The 25,557-nt window shown below is 39.1% G+C and overlaps 1 protein-coding gene across 3 annotated transcripts; it reads right to left on the reverse strand.

Annotated features, from left to right (window-relative positions):
* Positions 1-1,847: 1,847 nt before the first annotated feature.
* LOC103465190 (sodium-dependent neutral amino acid transporter SLC6A17-like) lies at positions 1,848-19,482 on the reverse strand. 3 transcript variants are annotated; one of them, XM_008409809.3, is made up of 12 exons: positions 19,073-19,475; positions 13,217-13,677; positions 10,570-10,727; positions 9,346-9,472; positions 8,898-9,079; positions 8,704-8,814; positions 8,393-8,634; positions 7,313-7,505; positions 7,041-7,233; positions 6,631-6,790; positions 5,821-5,983; positions 1,848-4,046 (listed from the first exon to the last, which is right to left on the reverse strand). In XM_008409809.3, exons 2-12 carry the CDS (start codon positions 13,497-13,499, stop codon positions 3,633-3,635), a joined length of 2,226 nt encoding a protein of 741 aa, XP_008408031.1. In that variant the 5' UTR covers positions 13,500-13,677; positions 19,073-19,475; the 3' UTR covers positions 1,848-3,632. The 3 variants fall into 3 exon arrangements, with proteins under 3 accessions (XP_008408031.1, XP_081463311.1, XP_008408032.1); XM_081607185.1 differs by lacking the exons at positions 13,217-13,677; positions 19,073-19,475 and adding an exon at positions 11,779-11,940; XM_008409810.3 differs by lacking the exons at positions 1,848-4,046; positions 5,821-5,983; positions 6,631-6,790; positions 7,041-7,233 and having other exon boundaries at positions 7,311-7,410; positions 19,073-19,482.
* Positions 19,483-25,557: the final 6,075 nt, after the last annotated feature.

Raw genomic sequence — 25,557 nt, forward strand, 5'->3', positions numbered from 1 at the left:
ACTTTTTGTCACTTGTTAAGACATTGCTATACTTCACATGAATAAAAACCTTCAAAATAGTTTGGTGATTTGGATGCTTACATGACACACACACACACACCACACACACACACACACAGCAGGAGGAATCTGACTCATGGCAAGTAAAACTACACACAAAAACATGACACAGGGTTTACAGCCGCGCCAGCAGTCATTGATCATAAACCATAAAACGTTTTTGACAAGATGGAAATGAGATTGCTGCTGTTTCTTGGCCCGCCACTAGGTAGCAGAACATTTCAATACCTGCTGAGAAAGAACCCCTCTGTCACATTACTCTTACTCGGATTAGTTTTGGAAAACAATATTACCCAAGATTTTGAGAATTGAGATAGTAGAGAATAACTCAGAGTCAAACAAAAAGACAAAATCTTCCTTATGAAGGTGTCGATTCTCCTTGGATCTGAATGAGAACAATATTTTAGAACAAGAAAGATTTAGTCAGGCTAAAGAGAAGCATTGAATACGGAGCTAAGAGGTAAAGACCCTACATGCAATACTCTGAAGAGCCGCTGGGTGTCATAAAAGAGCAGTCGATGTGAATTTTTAAGCATTGGAGGCGTAAAAACAAAACATATTTCTGAAGCTGCTGTCCTTCCAGTTTCCTGTCTAACCATGCCGGTGTATTGAATAACACCTGGTCAAAATGTGCGTGAAATTAATAGCACCCGTTCTGGATGGTGCGTGTTTACCAAGATAACCGAGGAGGAATTCACAGTGTCCTTCTCCATCAGCACCAAGTACTTTACTTTCCTTGATGTTTTTTTTATTTTTGCCAAATTAGTCTGAATGAAAATATGAGTAAAGAGTTTGCATAGTGTGAGATGTATATTGTTTATGAATTTGGCAGACCGGTTTCTCCAAAGTCACTTAAAAAAAAGAGGAAATAATAATAATAATGCAGTTAATATCAAAAACCTTGTGCTGCGATCTGTTGGCCTAAGCTCTGCTCCATTAGATCTAATTTAGCTAATTTGCACACTAAATGCATAAATAGTTTTACTTTTCTCAAATTAATTCATCTATGCTTAACTTGAATGTGTTTGACAGCAACATCAAGAATAATCTTGTTCATATAATTGTAAATTCACAAGAACATTAACCAACATGTTTCCTCACTCCTACTCCAAAGGCTTCTTTGCTACTGAGATAATTGAGTTAAAATTTAGAAATGACTTAATTTTTTTGAGACTTTTTGACTGCTTGCGTGGCTGAAACCCTGTGGGCAAGTGGTGAATATCGGTGCCTCACACAGCCCCCCGTAATGTGACGAAACCTCAACAGCGTTAATATCCAGCAGCATTTTCAGAGCTAATAACAACAAGCAACACCAAAAATAACACGGACAAATGCTTAAATACACAGAAGCCTCAAAGAAAATGAAAATATATATTTCATGTTCTCATCTCTGTTCATCGTTGCTCAAATATAACAGCAAATATACAGCATAATAAAATAAATAGTTCATTTATAATTCAACATCTGTGCTTTGAATATTGTAATAGAAAAATAAATAAATGTGCAACATGAACAAAGATGCGCTTTATTTTAACAATTAATTAATGTAGAAAAAAATGTAACATTTTAACATCAGTACAATGGTCACAACTGTACCTAAATGTAATTATACTAAACAGGTTTAGTTTTCTACAAATATACAGAAGACTGCATGTTGGTGCTTGTAATGGCTGTGCAGCTGAACTGTCTAAGGCTTTCTGCAGTGCATACTATTAGCTGACAGGTTAATGTTATTTGGGCTTTAACATCGCAGTTTCCTCTGTCTTTTGGTCCATTTTTGTCAATATTGTTCATTATGTTTTGTCATTTTTAGTTTGTGCTTTTATTTTTCTGTTCACATTCGGCCTCTGTACTGTTTGGGACATACAGGACTTTCCAGACACTGGCCTGCCTGGAAAACATGAGTACTAAAGCCTTAAAATAAACAGCTGTTATGGAGACTTGGCAACCTCTGTAATACTATTTATTTCTACCTGATGTTTCACTAAGGTTCTTCTGCATTTAGTTAATTCCTTTAATTTTAGTTTCTTATTTTTTTCTTGTGTTCTGCTCTCTGTATGTTGGTTTAGATTCATATCATGTGCTTAGTAGATCACTTTGTGCTCTTATTCAGCTTCCTGTGTTTATTTCTCTATTCATTAGTCACGGTCTCTCAGTTTATATAACCAGGTTTTACTCTCAGCTGCATCACATTCTCCTGATTCGTCACACCTGGTTTTGGCATCATTCATTAACCCTCCATGGTGAAAAACCTCTCAGATTCTCCTGATTGCCATCATGTTTTTACTGCTTTTACTCTTTTTCTTGGTTCTCTTGTTTTTTTTAAATATATTTTTTCTTTAATTAACTCAATAACCATCACTGTGATGCTGCCACTTTGAGGTTTGCATTTGGGTCCAACTACAAATCACAACACTTCTGTGTCATGTCAAATTTATATTGAAATTAAAGTTTTTGGACACTTTGATCAATAAATTTATTGCAAAAAACACTATTTTATTAAAAACAATTGTTTTCTAGGGGTAATGTTTTTGCACACACTGAATAAGTTTACAGGAACTGAAGAATTATTTTGTCAAAGAATTTTTTTTAGTAAAATCAAGCTGCTACAATAGAGATTTAAACATTTTGTAGCTTTTCACACATCGCTACCAGGGAAGCCAGGAAATGGAAAGACAGATGTTGTTAGTTATAGAAGTACATTTTGAATTGTGCATCTTTGTACCAATAAAGCAATTACAATCTGTGACTTGTGCACATAAATTGTAAAAATACACATGTGCTTTTGTAGCATCAATCAAACAGATTCGACTTCAGATTAGCTTTAAATTAGCAGGAATATCTGGTGCCTTCCACACATATGAAACATACCATACAGGTTTGTGTTCCAGACTCATGAGTATAAAATAAAACCAATAAAATAAACTTTTACTCCAACTCCACACATGTGAGTCTCACATTCTTTGCCTGAATTCAAGTGTTTTGTTTGTTTTCACTCTTTGGTGAAGAATCTAAAACGATTAACTTCTACATAACGTGTAACGTGTGTGTGTGTGTAGGTGTGTGTGTGATGGAGAATGACATCGGTGCTTTAATCTCCACATAGTCAAATCTACAGGCTTCTATAACTAACTGTACATCAATATTTACAGACTGATCAAAGGTCGCTACATAAAATCCTGAAGGTGGTTAACTTTGGGTCTGAATGGAACAGATTTGTAATCTTTACAGCAGCCTTGTATAAATATCACACAGAACACATTCAAAACACTAAATGTAGTTTTTTTTTTTAGATGCTTTTTGTGTGTGTTCATTTCAGACTCACTGCATATTGGACTAACAATACCTTGTTTTACCCAGTGTATGGCTTCAATCTGATCACAAAAAGCCAAAAAAACAACAACAACAACTGTGTTTTGAAGTGTGTACTCTACAGAAAAACTAGGCGACCACTTAAATTTTCTGTGTTGTACACGCTTCAAAACATTGTTTTGAAAGGTTTTGTAATATAAGGGAATAAGGGAAAAGGCTGGAAACTGAACTGCATTGGATTGATTTTAGTAAGAGGAAAGTCAAGAGTCTGACTCTGGTGTGAGAGGCGTGAGAGGTGTGGGTGGCGTTGGTGTCGTGGGACTTATCGCAGCGTTTTGGTAGCTCGTGCCGTAGCAGACGTTTGGAGACAGAGAGTTGGGATCCACAGATTTGTTCCCTGCAGGGGTGACGTAGGGTTTGCGGGCTACGCCTGACAACGGCGTGTCGCCGGGCTTGGCTCCGAGGATGAATCTTGCCTCGTCCTGCTCCTCAAGGTTGGAGATGTCTTTCATCATGGTTTTACGGTAGGAGACAGACAGCTTGTTGGAGCCGTCTGACATCAAGTTGAAGTGGCGTGCGATGAAGACGATTGGGAGAGGAAGCATGGCCACTACGATGAGAGCGAAGCACATGGCCAGAGCCCAGGGAGGGTAACTCTGGAAACGTTCCTGAGCCTGTAGAGATGGACATGTACAGCTTAAGACAAACACAAGGACAAATATTTACACTTATAAAGATAAAACAGATTCACTTAGTGTCATACTCCTAAAACTTTTCTCATTTTATTAATTTACAGCCTCTTACTACAACATATTTTTTGGGATAGACTCAAAAAGTAGCACGTAAACCGGTACAAAAAGGATGCATACTTATCAAAAATCTTTTACAAATAAAAAACTGTAAAGTTATTGGTTACCAAGTCATTTCAGTTTGTTTCTGTCACACTGATCTATGATAAAGTTCCTCCGGAGTGCTATAGAAAGCACTCCCAGTGTAGATCCAGCTACGCTCCAATAAAAAATTAATCCTGCTCATCCATGTTTATTGTTCTCCTCTATTAACTCTTTCTATTCTTAACATCCATTTCATGAATAATTTCTTACTCCTCCTTCTCAAATTATTATCTTGGCTGGTTTGGCCATACACAACTCTGCTCGACTCTCATCTCCCTTCAGTTTTCCATCTTATATTTCACCCATTAAATTGGAATCAGCGAATAGAAAGCGAAGTTGTAAACGATATCATTGATCTTCTGCGTAGCTTTAGAATTACAGACTGTCTGAAGTTTTAGCAACAGCTGTGAAGGAAATGAACGACTGTTCAGTCTGTTTTGGGGCACAGACACATTGAATTAACACTAACATAATTGGGTAAAATTTAAAAATTCAACAGAGTCCACGCCTCCAGGAAGCAAATGTTTCTCAATAGCCAAGAGCACAGACTCTATTTATGAAGAAAAGCATAAAACAAGGGGCTGGTTTTTACCAGGAAATGTCTTGGCAAGTTCTATCAATGACATTCAGTTCCTCATTTGGGGCCTTCTTGAGTCTTCTTCCTGAAGCCACCAGTCAGAAGACTCCAACAAGATTATTTAGCTTGAAGATACTTGGACTTTGTGTTCGCATGAAAGTCTCACCTGCCTCAAACTTTCACAAAACAGCTAATCAAAAACAACAACAATTAACAGCTTGAGGAACTTCTCTCACTATTGCTGAGGCACTGACCCAAACACCAAACCACAGCAACCAACAAAAAGCATGACTGGAGTCTAATAACACCAGTAGTTTTCTTACTGTTGGAGCAGACTATGGAGCAGAACAAAAACCTTTTGTCAACCATCATTGATGAAGCAGCTTTGGCCTCTTAATAGAGATTTTCTTGGGTTGGAAACAGAAACACATTGTCATGAAGTGGTTGTTGTAGGTCAGGGGTCCCCAAAGTCGGCCCTGGAGGTACCGGCATCCTGCGTGTTTTAGTTCTCTCCCTGGTTTAACACACCTGGATCCAATGATGGCTCACTAGATGACCGAAGAAGAACATTGACCTTCTGAAAAGGTTGTTACCACCACTAGGGAGAGAACTAAAATATGCAGGATGCCAGTACCTCCAGGACTGACTTTGGGGACTCCTGATGTAGGTGGTGAGGATGGATGCGGTCAGACCCAGGTGAGGTGCAAAAATGAGTTTAATGACATCCAAAGATACACAAAGCCAGGAACTACAGGTGAGCAACACAAACTCTAGAAGGCCACAGTGGTACGATGGTAGCACAAGACTTGACAAGAAGGCAAGTGACAAAAGAGCAGGATTGGACCGGGAACAGGAACCACAGGTGAGCTTTAATACGTGACGGATTAATCAGGGGAATGAGAGACAGCTGGGACAACACGGGCTAAATTAGCTGAAAGAACTGACAGGAAACCCAAACCACCACACATATAAACTGACCAGGTCTTCAACCCAGGCGTTGTATCCAGGTGGGCTGATGGCCATCTCTATGACTGTGGCCGAGATGAGGACGATGAGACAAAGAGGAGAGACGTACTTCCACAGGTAGAAGTAGATTATAGACGGTCGAAAACCCAACATGTCCTCCAGGTCTTGCATGAAGCTGAAAAAAGAAGGCAGCAACATTTACACAAGACAAAATAGTAGCAGACACACAAAATTACTTCAAAAACATTGTTAACCTTTATCCACATTTTTCCATATAATAACAAGAGTCTTAAAGTTTTTTTAAATATTGTAAAGCACTTTGTTGTAGGAAATTTGCTATATACATAATTTTAACCTTGAACTTAAATCTGCTAGCATTGGAAGTTTTCATAAAATACTGACACAAAGTGGAGCATCATTTTAAAGGTTATTACAAATAAAATCAGAAAAATGTGGCATGTATTTGTACCTGAAAAATATAAATCTTATAAAATAAATAGTTAAAATAAAATAAAAAATAATCCAAGTAAAAAGAAAATGGGTTTCCAAAAAAGATAAAAATAAATAAAACTTAATTAAATTTTTTTTATTTTGTATTTCTTTTATTTAACCAGGTAAACCCCGTTGAGATCCAGATCTCATTTTCAAGAGGGACCTGGGCAGAAGTCTGCAAATATCATTTATGTCATTATTATGCTATACTTTGTGATAAAATCCTAAAAGCATACTGTAACGTTTTGGCTGTAACTTAACCTTAAGTCAGTCAGTGTGTACAAATACTTTTGTAAAGCAATTTCTATAGTAACACACTCGCAGCCTTACCGTTTGGTGCCGTAAATCCAAGCGACAGAAACATTTTCCAGGATCACTACAACAGTGAGGGGCAAACCAGCTGAGTAATCGTCAAACATGGTGACGAAATAATTTCCTGAACGCTGAACAAACAACAGCCCACAGAAGAAGGCCACGATGCAGCAGCCCACTGAAAAAACACGCAGACAAGAGGAAACATTAGAGCTATTCTGGGAGGAATATGGAAAAATATCAACGCTGTTTTCCAGCCCATTACTGGTTCCAGATCCTATTAATGGTTTGCCATTCAATACACGTGAAGCGTTGATACAAAGCTTAATGCAGGCTATTCCCGGATGTATTTTAATAAATCATAAGTGCTGAGTTCAGAGTTTGTGAGGGAGTCGGGACAGGAAGTTGGTGCGGAGAGCTGGGAGTACCTGTCAGAAGCTCTTTCTGAACTTTGTAGGCGTCAAGGACGGGTGTGGTGATGCCAGTCATGGTGCCAATCATGCTGCCCAAGCCAAGGTTGATTAGCATGAAAAAGAACATTACAGACCAGAAAGGGGATGCTGGGAAATGGGTCATGGCCTCCGTGAAGGCGATGAAGGCCAGGCCGGTGCCCTGAACTGCCTACAGAGAGACGATCCAGGCAATGAGTTGCGGTTCGTGCTGAAGGTCAGCTGATTGTCGACGTGTCACAAACACTCGCCTTGTTGAGCTCGTCCTCCAGCAAGCAGGGCTCCAGACCCAGCTGGGCAAAGCCGTCCTCCTTTACCGTCTTGATGATGCTGTACACGTCAGCGTAGTCTGATGGGGTGAGATGGGAAAAGTTCACGTGAGGAGGAATGAGATCGTGACTCAGGACGTTGGAGTTGAGGTATCCCAGGATCTTTTCTCCATTTCTACAGACATTAAAAAGTAGAACGGTCATATAGCAAACACACAGCGAACGACAGACATGAAGCTCAACAAGAACAAGCCACACCTGGACAGAAAATGGGTTTTCAGCCTGAGCTGTACAAGCAATAAGGTCACAGTGACACTCAAGAGTTCTGAATATTTGCTTATTCTGTTCTATTTACTGTTCAGCTTTAGTTTTTATACCAAACAAGAGTAAATCTATGATGAAGTCTTAGAAAAATTATTATTGATAGTTTTTCTAAGACTTCATTATATTTGTAAAGGATTTAAAGACGGGGATAACGGATTTATTTACAAGTAATGGATGAGTGTTACTTTTCTATTCTTATACAATAGTTTCTGAAATTTTTTTTTTCATACTGTGCTATTTGAGCAGCATGGATTGATGTTGAACTGGGGAACATAGAAAAGTTTTGCTAAATTGTTGGCTGTTCAATTTTGTGCGCTGTTGCCTATGTATTTTGTTAAAATATACATCGATATTTTACTTGATATGTGCATTGTTGGGCTGCATTGTTGCTTTACTTGGTGTATTTTTTATATATTTGTATATTACTGAATGGTGTGGTGCAACTGATAATAGTCCAATATGGTCAAATCAAAAGTACAGTGCGAGTGTATTCTACTCCACTTTGTAAACATTTATTTATCAAAAACATTTGTGTTCAATTTAGCGTAGCACAAACGCAATTCTTTTTTTTTTTTAGTTTCTACAAATAAGTAGCCAACCAGGATGCTGCAACAGCAGATTGAAAATTAGTTAGCTTAAGCAGCTAAATAATGTTGGGAAATCAGACCAAAATGTTTTTATGTGATGTAATCCGAACATTGTGTTCATATTACGGGTTTTTATTTCACTTGGACTTACTCTGCGACACATTTCTCATTCATGATGTTGGCCTTGAAGCCCAGCACGGCGAACACCACCAGCGTGGCCAGAATCGAGGTGAAGAAGTTGATGAAGGAGACGAGCACGGCGTCGAAGTGGCAGTTGTTGTCAATCTTGTTGTAACTGGAGAAAGCTATGACGCCTCCGAACCCCAAACCCAGAGCAAAGAACACCTGGGTGGCCGCTTCCCTCCAAACCTGCGGCTCCAGCATCTTCTCCAGCTGAGAGACGAGGCGGGATTATTAGGAGCTGCTTGACTGGTGGAGGTAACATCATGTAAGCAGGCTCACCTTTGGAGTAAACATGTGAGCGATCCCATCTACTGATCCTTTGAGCATTAAACCTCTGACCAGGAAGCAGAAGAGCACCACATAGGGGAAAAGGGAGCTGAAGTACATCACCTGCAGAAGAAAAAAGAAAAATGCAAAAAGGATGCAAAATAGAAAACATTTAAATTCTCTAATGTTTTCTCCATCCCCACTACCTTCCCAGAAGAGGCGATTCCTTTAATGACGGCAAGGCAGACAATTATCCAGGCCACCAGCAGAGATAAGGTCATTTTGATGTTGAGGCCGCCGCTCTCTGCGATGGTGCTGGTCGTGTTCAGAGTCTGCCGGTACCAGAAATATGTAGTGGCTGAGCTTTTGTCACACTCCGGCTCCACAACTGGAAAGAGAGAATGAGAAGTTATAAAAGCTATTTGGTTTAGAAACGAGTGTGGAAATAGAAGACGATTTGTTTCCGATGAAAAGAGCCGAGGAGCGGACGCACAATTGGAAATATATTGTAGCTGGGAATGTTTGCTCAAGTTTCAATTTACGCCTCTCAGAGATACACAAGGTCATCTGTGGCTTAACATGCAGAGCATGAACCGCCAGAGATTGCACAGATGTATTTGTGTGTGTTTTAATGTGAGATTTGACGTCACTCACTGGCTATTGTCCCATTTTTTCTAATCGGACAGTCGCTCCACGGCAGAGGGAACTGGAAGGACTGGAAAAAGTAGAAGATGCTCCAACCAATGATGACGTTGTAGTAGAGACCCACAAAACCGCAAACCTAGATAGATAGATAGATAGATAGATAGATAGATAGATAGATAGATAGATATTCAACATTTTAATGCAGAATAACATCTGTGCAATGGAAGAACAGCATTCAGATTAGGCAGGAGGATGTTCTGTAAATGTCCCAAGAAGCTGCCAGTCTTCTTTACAGTCTTTCCAGCAAGGACATTCAGACTCTAAATAAGGTTGGGGAAAGCATGAATAATTAAAGTCTTCTCTTTTCAGCAGCGATCTTCTCTGAGGTATTTATAGCCACAACTTCCCTGCCAGTTGTGCTTCTCTGAATAAAGGCTGCCTAGCATTCTCAAACACATGAGTGACGTCCACAAACCACAGAGGGAGCACACATACGTACAAACACATGCAGGTATGTTGACCGTCTCTGGCAGCTGTGCACACTGTTGGTTTGCTGTCAGTCAGTTTCATATTTTAATCATCTGGACTGGTTTCACTTAACGTGTGTAACATGTCAAAAATGTATCAGTTGAGTTTACCGCCTTCCTCATAAGTTTTGTAAATTTTGTAGAGAGCATACAGCAGTAAAACTGGTTGACCAAATGTGCTGGAGCTCCAACTGGGTTGCTAGGTAACGTGGCAGGGCTCTGCCAAGGTTGCTAGGTAACTGCGCAGTGCCCCTTGACTTAACAATCGAGAGGTTTCTGAAACGGCTCATTTTCCCAACATTAACTTGTTTCCAAAGCAGCCGGGTGTTTTTTAATCGCTTAGGCATGATCTCTCCATGTTCTGGGTAACTGATGACTTAAAATTTTCCTTATGTGTGAGTGTGTGTCTGATTGTTTGCTCTGTGTGTCTCTGGTTTTCTTCAAAGATTTTATGTTTGGTTGCATAAAGCCTTCTGTCTTTTTTTTTTTACCTTGGCTGTAAGTATTTTAATGCTTACTGACGCAGTAAAGGGACATGCTCATAAATCACACAGAGCTTGGTCTTGTTATACTTTCACAGCTGCACATTCAGCATTTTGTTCCTCTTCAGGATTTAAGAGCTGATATGAAAACATAAACTCCCAAACCCTTATCATAAGTGCATCTGAATTATTCACTATTAAGGAGAGAAAAAAAACATGGGTACCATCAGACTTGACATCCCAATCCCACCGAGACGCGGACAGACGTAGTTCCAGACTCCGATGCTCCCACGTCTTATCTTCTGACCCACAGCCAGTTCCAAGAAGAAGAGCGGGATGCCGATGATGAGGAGGAGGATGAAATAAGGGACCAGATATGCACCTGAAAGACAGAAGAATGGGTTTAAACAAATTATTTATTCATTAAATTTCCCTGTTTGCTTCCTTGAACAGGAAATGTGACAAACAAAACATGTTTGTCACATTTCTTGTAAAAATTCATTTGGCCTGGTCAGTTCTGCCTATTTTGAGCTCAGAATAAGATGTTTTAAGGCCCCCTGTCACTTTAAATCCTATTAAGTTGCTGCCCACGCTCCCCAACTCAATGTTTGGGAAAAACGGCTGCAAACAAACACGCAAGTATATAAATGTACATATTTGAAAAGCAGAAGTAGGACCTCCTGCACAACCAACAAGAATTCAACAACTGACTTCTAGATGGTAAGTCAATAACAAAACGCTTGTCTTTTCCAGCAGCCATTATACAGTGCATACAGCAGTAAATTCAGCTGACCAAATGGAGCGAAGCTCTGCTCGGGTTGCTAGGTGATAGGTTGAGCTCGCCTGAGGTTGCTAGGTAACGGCTCAGTGCCCGCTGATTTTGATGGAGGTTTTTGAAAGGCCAAATTTTTTAGTCACCAAAAAAGTTTAACTTATTGCCATGAAACAGCTGAGTAATTTTTGTTAGTGTTCACGTTGTTTTTAGAAACAGCTGAGACCCAAATAGAAGCATAAAAAGGTGCAAAATGTGAAATTTGCATAATAGGTCCTCTTTAACTGAATTCATTTCCTCATTCTGAATTTAAAACAGAGTCACCCCCAGACCTCCTCACTGACTTTTTACACAACACAAGAAGTCAAGCATGAAGAGAAAGAAGGAACAAAATGATGGACAATGTTTTAAAAAGGGAGACGCATGAGAGGGGAAAAAAGCCCGATGGGAGCCCACACAGCAATAACTCTAAGATAACTCCGTCTGTAATTTGTTGGTAATTGGCTGACAGACAGTAAATTACACGTGATAAATGGCAGCCAGCCAAGACTCCCAACCAGAGCACTTTGAGGAAATAAATTGAGCCTACAGGCAATAAACCGTTTGCTTTGGTAGTAAATCAGGCAGAAGCAGCAGAGCTGAAAACAGTCGGGACAATTACAGCATCAACCCGTCGGTCCGTCACGACAAGATGTCGCTCCTGATAGTGAAAATACTCAGTTCATGCCTCCGACTGCATACATGCATCCCAGACAAAGTAAAGCCGATAAAGTTACAGCGACACGTTTCCTCCAGCTCCTGTTTGCAGGAGGATTGGTTCAGCCCGGCCCGGCCCGCCTGCCAGCTGTAGTAATCAATAGTGCGGCTATATTTAGACCTTTTCAGCACAATGCAGCTGCTCTCTTGGCATGTTCTGCTCTGAATGAAAGCGATGAGCCGCTTTTGATGGCTGAGCTCTGAGGTGAACTGCTGAATGACTTTCTTCAGCTTCACTGAGGAGCCAAGAAGCTAAGTAGCATAAATCTGCAAATTATCTACATTTTAACATGAATATTGCTTCAAAATATGACTTCCTTATGGATCGTTACAAGCAGTCAACATGGTTTAGCTAAAGAATTGAAGTCTCAAACTCAAACTCCAATCCAAAAATAGTTATTTTATCAGATAGATTTGCAGGAACAGAACAAGAAAACTTAAATCAACATCACATCTTCCACACAGTAAGAGCTGCGCTGCTCACTCGCCTGTTTTGATTTGTTTCCCTGCACATCTGCAGACCAACGTCTTCAGGCATGAAGTTTGAAATATGCTCTCATGTTGGTAATTAGAGGTTTCTGCTCTGATGCCTCTTTATAATTGACTTGCATTGTCTTTTGCTGCTGTTTGATCACAGCGATTGCATTGCAGCTGCTCTGGATTGAATATCATAACTTGTACACAGAACATCTGGGAAGTATTCACAGCACTTCACTTTTTCCACATTTTGCTGTGCATTTATGTTAAATATTTACTAAAATACTCCTAATTGTCTTTAGTTTTGTGTGTGCGTGGTTGGTAGTTAGCTTATGAATTAAAATTGCTGTCTAAACATGACCTAGATAAGAGTCGGACAATTACCAAAATGTTTATAGCAAGTTAAAAAGGTTTTATTTCACATTATAAAACTGGGTTAGATGGACGACCTTGGCCACTTTAACAATGGCATATTTTTGCTTATAAGGACATATTAGAACTTCTTCCGTCGTATTTGTTTGCGAACATGAAGGAGGACGTTCTCTACATTGTGAGAACTTATTTAGAATTTCTGTGACTAAAATCTGAACTGAACTTGGAAAGAAACGTTTTCAGTTTCCTGCTCCATTTTCTTGCAGAAAATCACGGACCTAAAGCAGCTGCTGTCACTAAGCGTTTCAAGGTTTCTCTTACTGATTTTGAGAAGAAATCATCTGTCTGTAAATGTTTCAGACAACTAATCTCTGTGTTAGTTTATTAATCGCAGTGTTACCTTTTAATCCTGATCAAATAAAGGTTAAGAAAGAAAAGTAAAATCCTCCTTCCTCTGTGCTTCTTGTGATTCAAAACATCTTCACCCTGCTCACCTCCTCCGTTCTTCTGGCAGAGGTACGGGAATCGCCAGACGTTTCCGAGCCCCACGGAGAAGCCCACCTGGGCCAGGATGTACTGCAGCTTGCTGTTCCACGCCGGCCGGCCGTCGCTCTCGGGAACTTCTATCTGAGGGATCTTCTTCCCTGCGGCCGCTCCCACATTCAGGGAGCTGCTCTTGTAGTCGAGAGGCTCCTCGTGGGCGAGCAGGTCGGCCACCGACTCCGTGACGTGCTCATGGCTCTGCTCTCGCTGCACCACCTTGCTGGTCTTAGGCATCCGGGAGGCTGGGGGGTCCGGGAAGGGGAGCGGGGACGGACAGAGAGAGAAAAAAGGAAAAGAAGAGAGGACTGAGAGGAGGAGAGAGATTACAGACAGGAGAGGAGTGGGGAGAAGAGATGAATGGATGAAGCTATGAGGAAGAGCCTGATGAAGGGTCCAGTACTTGGTTCCAGATCTGCATTTGGAGAATCAAAAACACAAAATGGATTTCAAAATTAAGAGCAAACATAGTGGACAGATGTACAAATTCACCCCCAAAAAACTTTTATGCTTCTTCTACCTTACTGTGGTCTTTATGACTTCAATTAGCTGCTACACTGTGAAATATTTGAGCCACATTTAGTTTGTCTACCGTCTTCAGCTCTTTAAGTCAAATAAATGTATCGAGTTTTAGATTTGGAACGTAAATGTTTGAGTTTGTGAAACATAAACTTGCACTAGTAAGTTGTGTTAACTTTTCATAGATCTTGTAAAACCTCAAAGAGTTGAATAAATTAGAGGTTTTAGGTTAGCAATTAAAAGAAATTAAAAAAGAAAAAGACGGGAGTAGGAACTGTTTCCCAGAATGCTTAGCGTCTTGTTTTTGTATCCTGAGATGGAAACACGTTACATTGATTTGATTCTGGTGTTTTATTAAGGCAAATGTTTATTTTAATGCAATTCTCAGATATTTTGCTCCTGTAGTTTTGAAACAGGAATTTAAATCATTCTAAAGTAAAATAAGTAGTTATTTTAACTTCATATTGTAAGTGAAAATAATAGAGATTATATATTATTTGGTTTAAATTGCAGCATTCAGTTAAAAAATTCACAATTCAAAGATTAATGAACAAAATTTAGACAACTTGTTTCTTGTTGCTAAATCAACTTCATGAACTTTCTGAGTTAAAGCAAAATCTAATTTCTTGTTGACTGAATTTGCATGTTCAAGGCAGCAGATGGATTTTCATTTTCAAGTTAAACCACCTCCAAATGTTTTACAGTGCACTGGTTGTGCTAATGGTTCTCTGGAGTCATGAACTCGGTTCAGGGTAATTCTTCCTCTTATGTAACATTTTTGCTCCCGAAGTTTCCAATTCTGAAAATTGTTCTGTTTAATTTCCCTGCTTTGAAAAGCTTAGCTCCAGCGATGCTTTTTTCGCTCCGCAAATCCTCTAATCCTCTAAAGCATCGCAGTAACATGCATCCCGGCCTCTTTTTTCAGGGGAACGTCATGCAAAAGTAGTGGAGGAGGTAAACATGACGCTTTGGATGCAGAACCCTGTGTTTTCCTGATCCTCATCACACGCTCCTCTGCTGGTAAATCACCAGCTTCTCTGTTTAAAAAAGAAACATCTGGAACAAAACTGTAAACGTTGTACGATGTTTCATCAAAAGAAAGGAATGAAGGTAAAAATCTGCTGTGATTAAGATTTAATTCTGCCATCAATTTTTCACTACTGAATGTTTTTGCAACAACAGAACTCAATGTGAATCCCACATTCTGCTTCCCAAAACAAAAAATAAAATCAGAAATTAAAATATGGTTTTGTAACAGAATCATCCTCTTCCCCCTAAAATCAATTTCTACAAAACATTTCAATTATTAGAGAGATGATTTTAAAAATGACCAAAAAACAGATTGAAAATATTGTTTGTGTGTTCAAAATTGCAATAAATGTTTCAGAAATCTCCAATTTTATTTTATGTAAATAATCTCTGTTCAGTGGAAAATAATCAAGCAGAGGTCTAACCTGTTTAAACATGTAAGATTTTAAAAGAAATGCGTTGTAGACGTTTTTTTTTTTTTTTTTTTTTTTTTTTTTAAACACAAGAAATCCTTTAATTTTGCATCAATCTTTGTCTACAAACTCTTCAGGAATATGGGGCATTCAGCAATATTTTGTAACAATAATAAACACCTATTCACACTGACTATATATGGAAATCAAAAAGTGTTTAATGATCAGTTAAATCATTTTCTTTTACTTATTTTGTGGTCTCACTTTAAGTTTATAGTCACCTTAACTAGTAAAGCCTTATGGCCACATTACTACTGAATAAAACATGTTAATAAAATAGAACACACTGTTTTAATTGTAGGAAATTTTAATGTATTTATTTATAACTATAACAATCCACTTCACTAATTTAAAAAGGCTTTCTATTTCATTTTACCTTCACTTTGTATTTCATTGCTGTCTGCTCCTCTATGTTTCTTTGAGTTTGTATTGTTATCATTTTTGTTCACTTTTTTTTTTTTAGCATAGTCACAAATCTATTGAGCCACATATTCTCCATTTTGGTAGGTTTGGTCTTCCATAGATTTAAGAGGCAGACCTGAAATGCCCCACAAACCCTCGGAGCAGGAAGTTACATATTTGCAATGTGTTGTTCTGTATAAAAACAGATTTCCTTTTTCCCCATGTGAAGTTGAGCTGCTGATGCAATAATCCACAAGTCATGGTAATCCGGGGCGCATTAACCGGAGCCCCTCCTCCCCTGCGCTGCTTTACGACTTGTCATTCATTCCCACTCTACAGTACACAAGACACGTAATGTGAGCTGCATCATCCTTTCAGCTCCAGGAACACATCAGCTCACAGAACCAATAATCCTGCTGAAAAATGAAACAAATTGACCCAGAATGTAAATGAACTCGGCCAACAATGAGAGTCGAAGCCTCAGAGAGGCCGAGAGAGGAGTTCCTCCTTATTCCTCCTTCGTCGTTTATTAGCGTGTCCTTGAAACATGTCGACTTTTTTTATGCTTTTCTGTGTAAAAATTCAAAGTTTCTTTAAGTTGAACCAGCACAAGGGGAAAAGAAACCTTTCATGCTTTGGTCTAAACGTCTCCCACAGTCACATTGTTTTTGCAGCCCTTATTTTTAATTTTTTTCAAGGATTACTCTTGCTTTTAACTCCGTCTATTTTCACATAAACTCTAACCAGCTTCTCCACCCACATCATTACGCTGCCACGGCTATGTTCCTGCATGGGGTTGGTGTTGGGGCTGAAATGATTCATCAGACTCATCGTGATGAATCGATTATTGAAATAATCGCCAACCAATTTAGTAATTGATTAATTGTTAACTAACGTATGCGAAAGGCTAAAAAAACAAAACACAACAACATATTCAGAAGGATAATTAAACCAAAACTATAAAAATAAATACATTTTAAATTCAAAATAAATAAACAACACCTTCGACTGTTAAAATGCTTTATCCAAAACTCCTGAAGTGCCATAATTGTCGTGCCACCAAATTAACTTATGTTATTGAATTTTAGTCACTAAAATGTGAACATTTAAAAAGATTTTTTTATTGAACTGCTTGTTTGCATTTTTAATGTACTTCTAATATCGTATAAAAAAAGATTAAGTGGTGAAATGAAGAGCAGGTAGAATGTACCAATTTTTAAAATCTACTTGATCATCAGAATAATCGATATGATAATTGATTAGCTGGCGCGTTCAGCAGCATGTGCAGCGTAAACTTTATCTTTCCTGCTCTGGCTGTCAGCAGGTTCAACCTGAGCTGTGGGTTTATTTCAAGAGTCTGTTCCACTTTTTCCATGTTTAAATGACGGATTTATGTATTTGGTTTATTTGTGGTTCTTGTTTTCTGTGACATAATGACTTTCCTCTTAGTTCTTTTATTCTTTTGTTCTGTTCTTTGCGTATTGTTTTAGTTTTGTGCCCTATTTGATCCCTCTAACTTGATTTTTTTACTAATTAGTCACTGTCCTTCAGCTCCTCTAGTTCCCCTCTATGTCTCACTTGATTAGCATCATGTAGTTCAATTAAAAAATACTTTATTAATCCCAGAAGGAAATGAAATGTAGCTCATGTTGTACAAATTACTGAAAGAGTTGTTGTGGAGGCTGATAGCAGGATAGAAGGATCTTTGTTGTTTCTTGCCATTTTTGTTTATTCTGTCCTTCTGTATTCTGTTATATTATCTTCATTATTTTCTCTTTCATTTGTCGTTTCTCTGTGTTTGTTTCTCTCCTTCTCTCAGCCTGTCAGTCTGCTCCTCTTCCCAGCTCTTTTCCATTTCCCGATTTCCCTCTTATCTTAAGTGACAATCAAAGCTCCTCAATTGGAGTTTATGAATCTTTCTGCTGGTGATTTTGTCTCTTTTTTATAAATGAAAGCGTTTATTCCTCATCACTAAACATGATAGTTATTTCTCCATCAGGACAACAGCAGCTTCAGTCACCGGACCTGGAGATAAATCTTCATCTCGTCCAAATTAAATTTTGCTATCACACATCAATAACATCCAGTAGGACGAGTGATAATTGGCAGCTTTCTGACAGGATCACGAAACCTGATCTGTTGTTTTCACAAAAATGTGCAGACAACCAAATGAGGTTTCTTTTTAACTTATTTTAAAGGGATTAAGAGCAGGACGATTTTAATTCTTTGAGTTTCCTGCTGCTTATCAAGTACAGAAAATAAAATTTAAAAAATATTTTTTTTTTCACCTATCAGGTGTTTTATTACAGCATATACACAGATCAGATTTGGGAATCTTGCTGTCCAGATGTTTCTGCACCAAGCTTGACAGAGGCCGATAAAATAACTTCATTTGGACAAATGAAACTTTATTGGAAATTATGGAAATTTTAGGGAACTTATTGGGAATTAGCTGGAAAATATTAGATTTTCTTTGTCTTATCATGGCCAGACAACAATGCCAAAAAACAATTAATGTTCACCAGATTTATCCAGTAGTTTAGTCAAAATGAACTGCAGCAATTAGATTCAAATATGTGGCCTCAGTTTTGCAGGTTTGTGTGGTGATGAACACGGTGCATGTAGGAGGCGTGGCCTCAAAACCCCTGCAGTGAGCAGAGTGCTGGGTGAATGTGACTGACTGTGTTCTTGCGTTAAATCTGGTTTCATTTTAGTCAATATTAGACAAAATAAATTTCACTTACCCATATTTAAGATCCCCTGGCTTGTGCAGCCAAATTTGAATGCTTATCGTCTATTATTATCCTGTGTTTATTCCTGTTGAATTTATGCCAACTCCCATAAATTCTTGTTCATTCCCAAGAAAAGCTTCCAAATTTGAAAAGTGCAAAATCTCCTCTGTGAGTATTTCTCAGTCTCTGAACTAGTTAATCATTGACTCACTTTACGAGGATAAATAAAGCCTGCCTCACCAGAGGCTTTGGAACTTGCAGAATAAAGGCATTTATCCTGAATCTGGAACACAGCGAAACTATACTTCAAATCAGAGCCAAGCAGACTCCTGAACGACCTTAAGAGCGTCACACCGGAGCCCCGCTGTGCAGAGCAGCTGGCACATGTGCTGCTGGTGATGATATGTTTGCTCCTCATGAGGGATGCGTCGACTTCCAAACACATCCAAGGTCAAGCCTGACCTCCGCCCAACAGCAGCGCGTTTTACTCCTCAAGACGCTCAAATTTAGACAACTTAGAAAGATTTAAACATCAAAGTTTCTCTGCTATTTTAATGCAGCATACACAAGAATCTCCCAGCTGCGCCGAGAAGGCTTCTCAACTTCTGCAGTGAACCGGTCTACATCATGCATGTGTAGAATTAGCCCTGCTTACCGTATGGGTATTTTTTGCAGCGATGTCCTCCGATTAAAATGAACGCGGTTGTCGGATGATATACGGAGAGATAAATGAGCATATCCACGGAGCAGATCTGGTGAGTGTTTGGTCCAGACTGAGCGGGTGCGGACGGAGCATCACATGCTGAGCATCTGAACATCTGACAGCGCAGGGAGGAGAGTCCGGAGCGCACCGTGACGCACAAAGACCTCTCAGCTCATTATCCGCGCTGACGGACCGACACCTGCCGCTCCCTCCCGCACTGGTCATCTGGACTCCAGCTCATCCATCCGAAGGGGGCGAAACCGCGAGGGTAAATAAAGAAAGTGAGCGTTGTCTTGTTGGTTTGTTCAGATTGGTTGGAATCTGAGGAATATGACAGAAACTTTCACCTGTGTTTGAAAAAAAAATCACTCCTGGTAAACTTGGTAAAGAGCTTTTTTTCTGATGGTAAAAATTTAAAATAAATCAATCTTTTATTTTATTTTTATTTCTTTACTCAAATACAGTGGTAGAATAAACTCGGGTTATGAGTTTCAACAGCATTTTGGGTCAGTTTAACCCAACCTTTGGTTAGGATGGGTCTGGGGGCTCCACAAAACAGGCTCAACACATTATGCACAATTGTAGAATCTATATCTTGGTAAATCAGCAACAAAACACTTGTCTTTTCCAGAAGCCATTGTGCATGCAGTGGTAAAAACAGCGATACATACGTGCTGATTACTAGGTGACAGGCTGGGCTTGGCTGGGGTTGCTAAGTAAATGGCCCATCAATGGTGGCTTAACAAATGGGAGGATTTTGAAACAACTCGTTTTTCAGACACCAAAAATGATAAATACATGGTCAAAAACAGCTGGGTGGGTTTTTAAAGCACTTTGGGTGTTTTTAGAAGCAACTGAGACCAAATGTGAATATAAAAACGGTCCTTTAAAACTAACACAACATGTCATAAAAAGAGCTTCATGCCTGTAGTCAGACATGATGGTGGGAGGTGATGGAGGCATCAGGACCTGGGAAGCATTCCCTAACCAATCTCTAGTAGAAAAATGTGAAGGAGAAATAAGGGTTTTTGAGAGGTCTAGTTAAAGCCCAAACCTAAATCCAAGCCAGAGTTTTGCAGCAGGACCTTAAACAGGCTTTGTAGCTGATTTAAAGCCATTCTGGAAAGACAACCGAGTCATAACAGAGACTCTTTGTAAATTATCTCATGTGCTCAAAGTTTTTATGACCAAGGATGGGACAACCGGTCATCAGGCTGAAGGGCAGCTACATCTATCGTCATGAGGACTTTTTTGAATCCAGTCAGAACCAGAACCTATCTGAAATGTAGCTGTGAAGACAGAACCCAGGAAAATGTCAAACTGCTGTAAAACTGAAGGCAGCCTCCAGATAATCCAGTTTGTTGATCAAGCTGTGGGTGTCTGCAGTCGGACTGGGCGGTCTCTGCTCTATTAAGACCTTGGCACGTCTGCAGCAGACACGGACCCCCCGGGGACCATAAATCACACCCAACACAATATTTTTTAGCACCGCAGAGATCGAGGAGGAAGATAGTATCGAGTGGCCATTTTTCATCCTCACCTGATAGATTTGTGCTCCCCACATGTCCGCCTCCCAGGCTGTTGTAGTAAAATGTGTTTCATCAATTGAGGTTTATGTCTGAATATCGAACAAATACACCAGGCTGAGTCTAAATTAGGCTGTAAACATGATTCAAACAAGCATCTGTTCGGTTTATAATGTGTGTTTCTGTGCTTCAGTGCGTTAAAACCATGTCAGGCTGAAAGGAAAACGTACTGAAATCTTTATTACAGCCACACTTTGCTCTGTGACTCTGTTAATGCTCGTTGTTGAAGCAGCCAGGAGCCACAGCATCCCCAGGATCGTATGTCTCATTTCTCCGATGTCTTCTAGGGCCTTGTGATAAATCACTTCACTGTGATTGGCTGCCGAGGCCTCCGAGGTTTCGCTAGCATCCAGGATGGAGATTGTTTTACATCTTTTAAGAAGCAAACGTTACAAAGACATCTCCTCTTTCCACTGCAGCACGTCTCTTCGATCAGAAAGTTCTCCATGGTGAGCTCTGCAGCGCTAGATAGAAATAACCTTTATGGTCCCACAGCAGGGAAATACGGCAGCTGCAACTTAACGCAGGAACATGAATATTCACACAAATATAAAAAAGTAAGAACAACAAACTGCATAGTAGGGAAACATTTGCAACATAAGAATAGCGCAGTCAGATTAAAAGTAATGTGTGGCAGTTAATTTAGAGAAGAAAAATGTGCAGAATATGCATGAATACATGCAACATTTACTCATGTAAGACCAGAACGACTTCAACACAGTTTTACTGAAGTAAAATGAAAAACGTCCATGTAAGAAATTACTCAAAAGTAGAGTAATTGGTAGAAAGGCGACTTTAGTACTGAGTAACTCATTAAAAATCATTAAATATTAAAAAATTACATCATCAAATGAACCAAAATCTAGAGATATGTGGACATTTTAGTATTTTAAAGACCAACGTTAAAATAATTAATATAAATAAAATAACTACAAAATTAGGCAAAAGAATCATTTTTCCAGATCTTTTTCTTTTCCCCAATATAAAACTTTAATAAAAACCGTTGGTGTGTTTCTGTGTCTGCTGAGGTTTTGGTTAAAACAAGTTTGATCTTCATTCAGTGAATTTACCAACACGAGTATCCAGAAATTGTACTCCAGTCAGAATAGCAATAGTTTGTAATAAAATTACTCAAGTAAAAATTAAAAGTACAGCATAGTAGAAATATTCAAAGTATTTACATCCTATAGAATTTACATCTGACTTTCAGGAAACTTTTCAGTTCCTCTCTCTTCCAGCTCACCTGAATCAGATGAATAGTTCATTACCATGATGCAATGTTTGTCCCACCTGGAATTTTGTTTTTAAGTTTCTGCAGCTTCATTTTGTGTGACATATTTTCTGTTTTCCTTTAGCAGATTAAAAGTTGCACCTGGAAATGTTTGTTTTGTTCGATGCACCTTTGTGCACCTTTGTGCTCTCGGTTCTCTTTTTTGTAAGAGAACCGAGAGATTCTCTTACAAAAAAAAAGAAAATAAGATGATTCGTTCTCTTATGTGGGCTTAAATTAACTCTAATTGGACTTCTAGGGACTGACTGGCCTCGATATTAATTAAAACTTATTAAGGACTCAACAATTGAGGGTTTCTGATTGCTCCTCATTTTGTTTTTTCAAATTTTACAACTCCCTTTTTAGTTTTGGTGGTTTAAAAAGCCAAGTATTTGTTTTCATCTTTCTTTATTGTGTTGGTCTGCATGCAGCACATTTCTTTTAATCGCAGCATTAATTGTCTGCAGGCTACAAAATAGACAAATGCCAGAGGAGGTTAAAGACTTTATTAAGGAATGAATTTACAGTGAATTAATGCTCATTGTTTCCCGTAAAGCGCCCTTGACAAAGAGCACATTCACAGCTGCTGCTGCAGGGCATCTGCTAATTAGACAGCAGAGATAAACTCAAATATTTGATTCAGCAGAACTGCAGGCTGGTGGGGCCGTTCTGTCTCTTTCCCCTCCGATTAGCAAAAATACATCTTAGTTAAAAACTATAAAGCATTATTTGTTGTCTAATGCTGTCATGTTCAACCTCACTGACTGAAAACACTTTTTAAGTAAAGCACCAGACGATAAAGGTTAGGACTTTTTATATTCCCCACACTTGAAGTGATTTTCCACGTCCATTTTAGTTATTTTATTTCATTCGCTCAATAGGAAAACTTCATGGAACAACTAAAAGACGTTGTGAATGAAAAGGAGCAGAAAGACATATAAACTCGCACCTATTCACATAAAAAGAGTATTATATCCATTATATCCTCAGGAGACAATTAATCTGATTTCAAATACACAAAAAACACAACAAAACAGAATTTTAGTCAAGTTTTTTTTCACTTCATGTTTTAACCGTTACAAAAGAGAAAGCAGTTAAAATTTTTTGGAGATTTTTTGTGACATACCAGATCAAAGTAGCTCTTTATTTTGAAATACAAGGTTTGAAAAGAACGGTTTGCTATTTTTTAAAATCGATAATGTTTTGAGGTTTAGCTTGCATCCAAACTTTGGACTCATCTCTTCATGTATCATGAAATCAAAACCTTCTGGTAGACTTAACTCTGGGTATTTTTCCAACAAAATTACTGGAAAACAGTTGGCTGAGTTCAAAATAACTAACATTTAGAACATGTAGAAAGGCTACAAATGCTATTAATTCGGCAGAAATTTGGCTGTAACAGTTTTTAAACATTTCATTATGTAGAATGAAAAATATTGCAGGAGTTGCCAGGATGCTTTGCTTTGTAACCCACGGCTGCCATCTTCTCATCGGTGCACATGACTTAACCTGACCTTTCCACTAGGACAATCACTCTGCTTGCATGTCAAACAAACCCAGCATATAAAAAAAACTAATCGCCAGCAAAGCTTGTGTGGCAGAATTTCAAGGTTTGATTTCATTTGCAGCTCTCTGAGCTTTTACGTTGGATTTTCATTCTGATTTTGTTCTGTTCACTTGAGAATCTCTCTCGTCTTGCATTTTTCTACTCGCTAAAAGCCCTCTGTCCTTCTGGACGTCTTCCCCTCAAACCTCCCTTTTTGGACCTTGTTTCATCTCCCGGTTCTTGCAGCCTGACGTCAGCAGCGACACATTCCTCCTCCTCTGCGGTTCACCTTCAGTCGCCTCCAACTTCACGTTGTCTCCCTGCTGGTTTGCAGCCCCTGCTTTCTGTTTCTGCTCCCCGCCTCACACATCTTGCACTCTGTATCTGCACCACATGCAGCCAGTACTTTTCCCTTACTCCAGTCTCATTTATATTCCTCCCTCCCCATTCCTTTTTCCCTCCTCCCTCCCTCCGTTGTGCTGTTTGCGTTGTCTGGGTCACTCTGAGTTGCTAAAAAAAGCCTTTCCCTGCACTGGGCTCTGTGGTATCATTTATCTAGTGCATGATTCTTCACGAAAGCAGCTGAACAAACAGCGTTGGCTTCTCATAGGTGCTGTAATCCTACTCCAGTCAAAATCAGACGAGTTTTGACTGATTCGATCAGACGAGTCAAAGCAGGTGATGCTCGCTGCTCCACGACTTGTTCTAATTTTAGCTGAGAAGCTCGGCTCTATCAAAGCTGACATCACTGAATTACCAGAACAGATAAAAAAAAAAAAGTAAAAAATATAACTCATTTTCTTTCTCTACAGGGATTTTTTATGTTATTGTTCTTTGCCTACGGAGTAGAAATGAACTTGGCCATAATCCATGCATGTTCCGCCTCACTCCTTTCTTTGTTTTTGTTGAAGCACGGAAAGCAGGAGGATGTGCCGGTGTTCTGCAGGTGTTCAGGCGGTGGAAAAAAGTGGGTCATGCTGAGCTCTGACAGGCTGACACGGGCTGTGCTCACCCTCTGTTCGCTGGCACGGCTTTTGAGCAAAACCTGCTGCAAGTTTGTCATCGGTCCGTCATGTATGGATCTACCGATCAGGATGCCACACAGGTGACAGGTTTGTGACAGAGCCTCACAAACACATCTGTTATCTGGCATGAGAACGTGCTGCTAATTTAAGAACAAAATAAAAACCGCATTTTTATTAAAATCCTCCTTTAGTCACTTGCAGGTTTCCCCTTCGACAGCTTTACGCCAAAAATATCAAGAGGCTTTATGTAGCGATGTTAACAATCGCTTCATAATTTCTTAATGTGTGACAAACAATCTGGGAGGTTTGATAACTTGTGTGATTTGGACGCCTTAAAGCATGTGTCCAGCTCGGGGTCCGTGGGCCAAATTTGACCCGCCATAGCTTTTAATGCGGCCCTCCAGATTCTAAACTAAACACTATGTGTGATTAAATATTATGTTATCAATCAAATCAATGCAGTTTTTATCTGTTTGCTGCCAAATGATATCAATCCGTCTCTCCAGTTTCTTGAGAATTATTGTGGAAATTCACACAAATCAACAAATCCCCGTTCTTTTTGCACTAATACATAATTGAGTTCATTGCTGATTTTTCTCAAATATTGTCAAAAACTTTTTTACTTGTACTAGACAGCTGCCTCGGTCTGAATTGATGTCAGATTATAGTCCATGAGCTGTACTGCGGGAAATAAAAAGGTCGCATTTACAGTCACAAATAAGTACAAATATTCCCAAAATTAGTACAACAAACACTTTCATTTTTATTGCAAAAAAAAAAGAAGAAAAATCACAAAAAGAATCACAAAATCCTGGAGGGACTGAAAAGATGTTCAATAGTACTATTTAACTTTAAGAATGTATTGATATTTTAACAGTTTGTGAACAGGTTTTACCAATACATTCAGGGACAACCGCCCCTTTAAGAGCATTTATTTTGATTTGCCTCAAAACAAAAACGAGTTTGACACCGCTGTCTTAAAGGAACCCTGTAGTTAGATGTTATTCAGA

The sequence above is a fragment of the Poecilia reticulata genome, chromosome 5, assembly GCF_904066995.2.
Source record: "Poecilia reticulata chromosome 5, P_reticulata-male-v2, whole genome shotgun sequence".
Classification (NCBI taxonomy): Eukaryota; Metazoa; Chordata; class Actinopteri; order Cyprinodontiformes; family Poeciliidae; genus Poecilia; species Poecilia reticulata.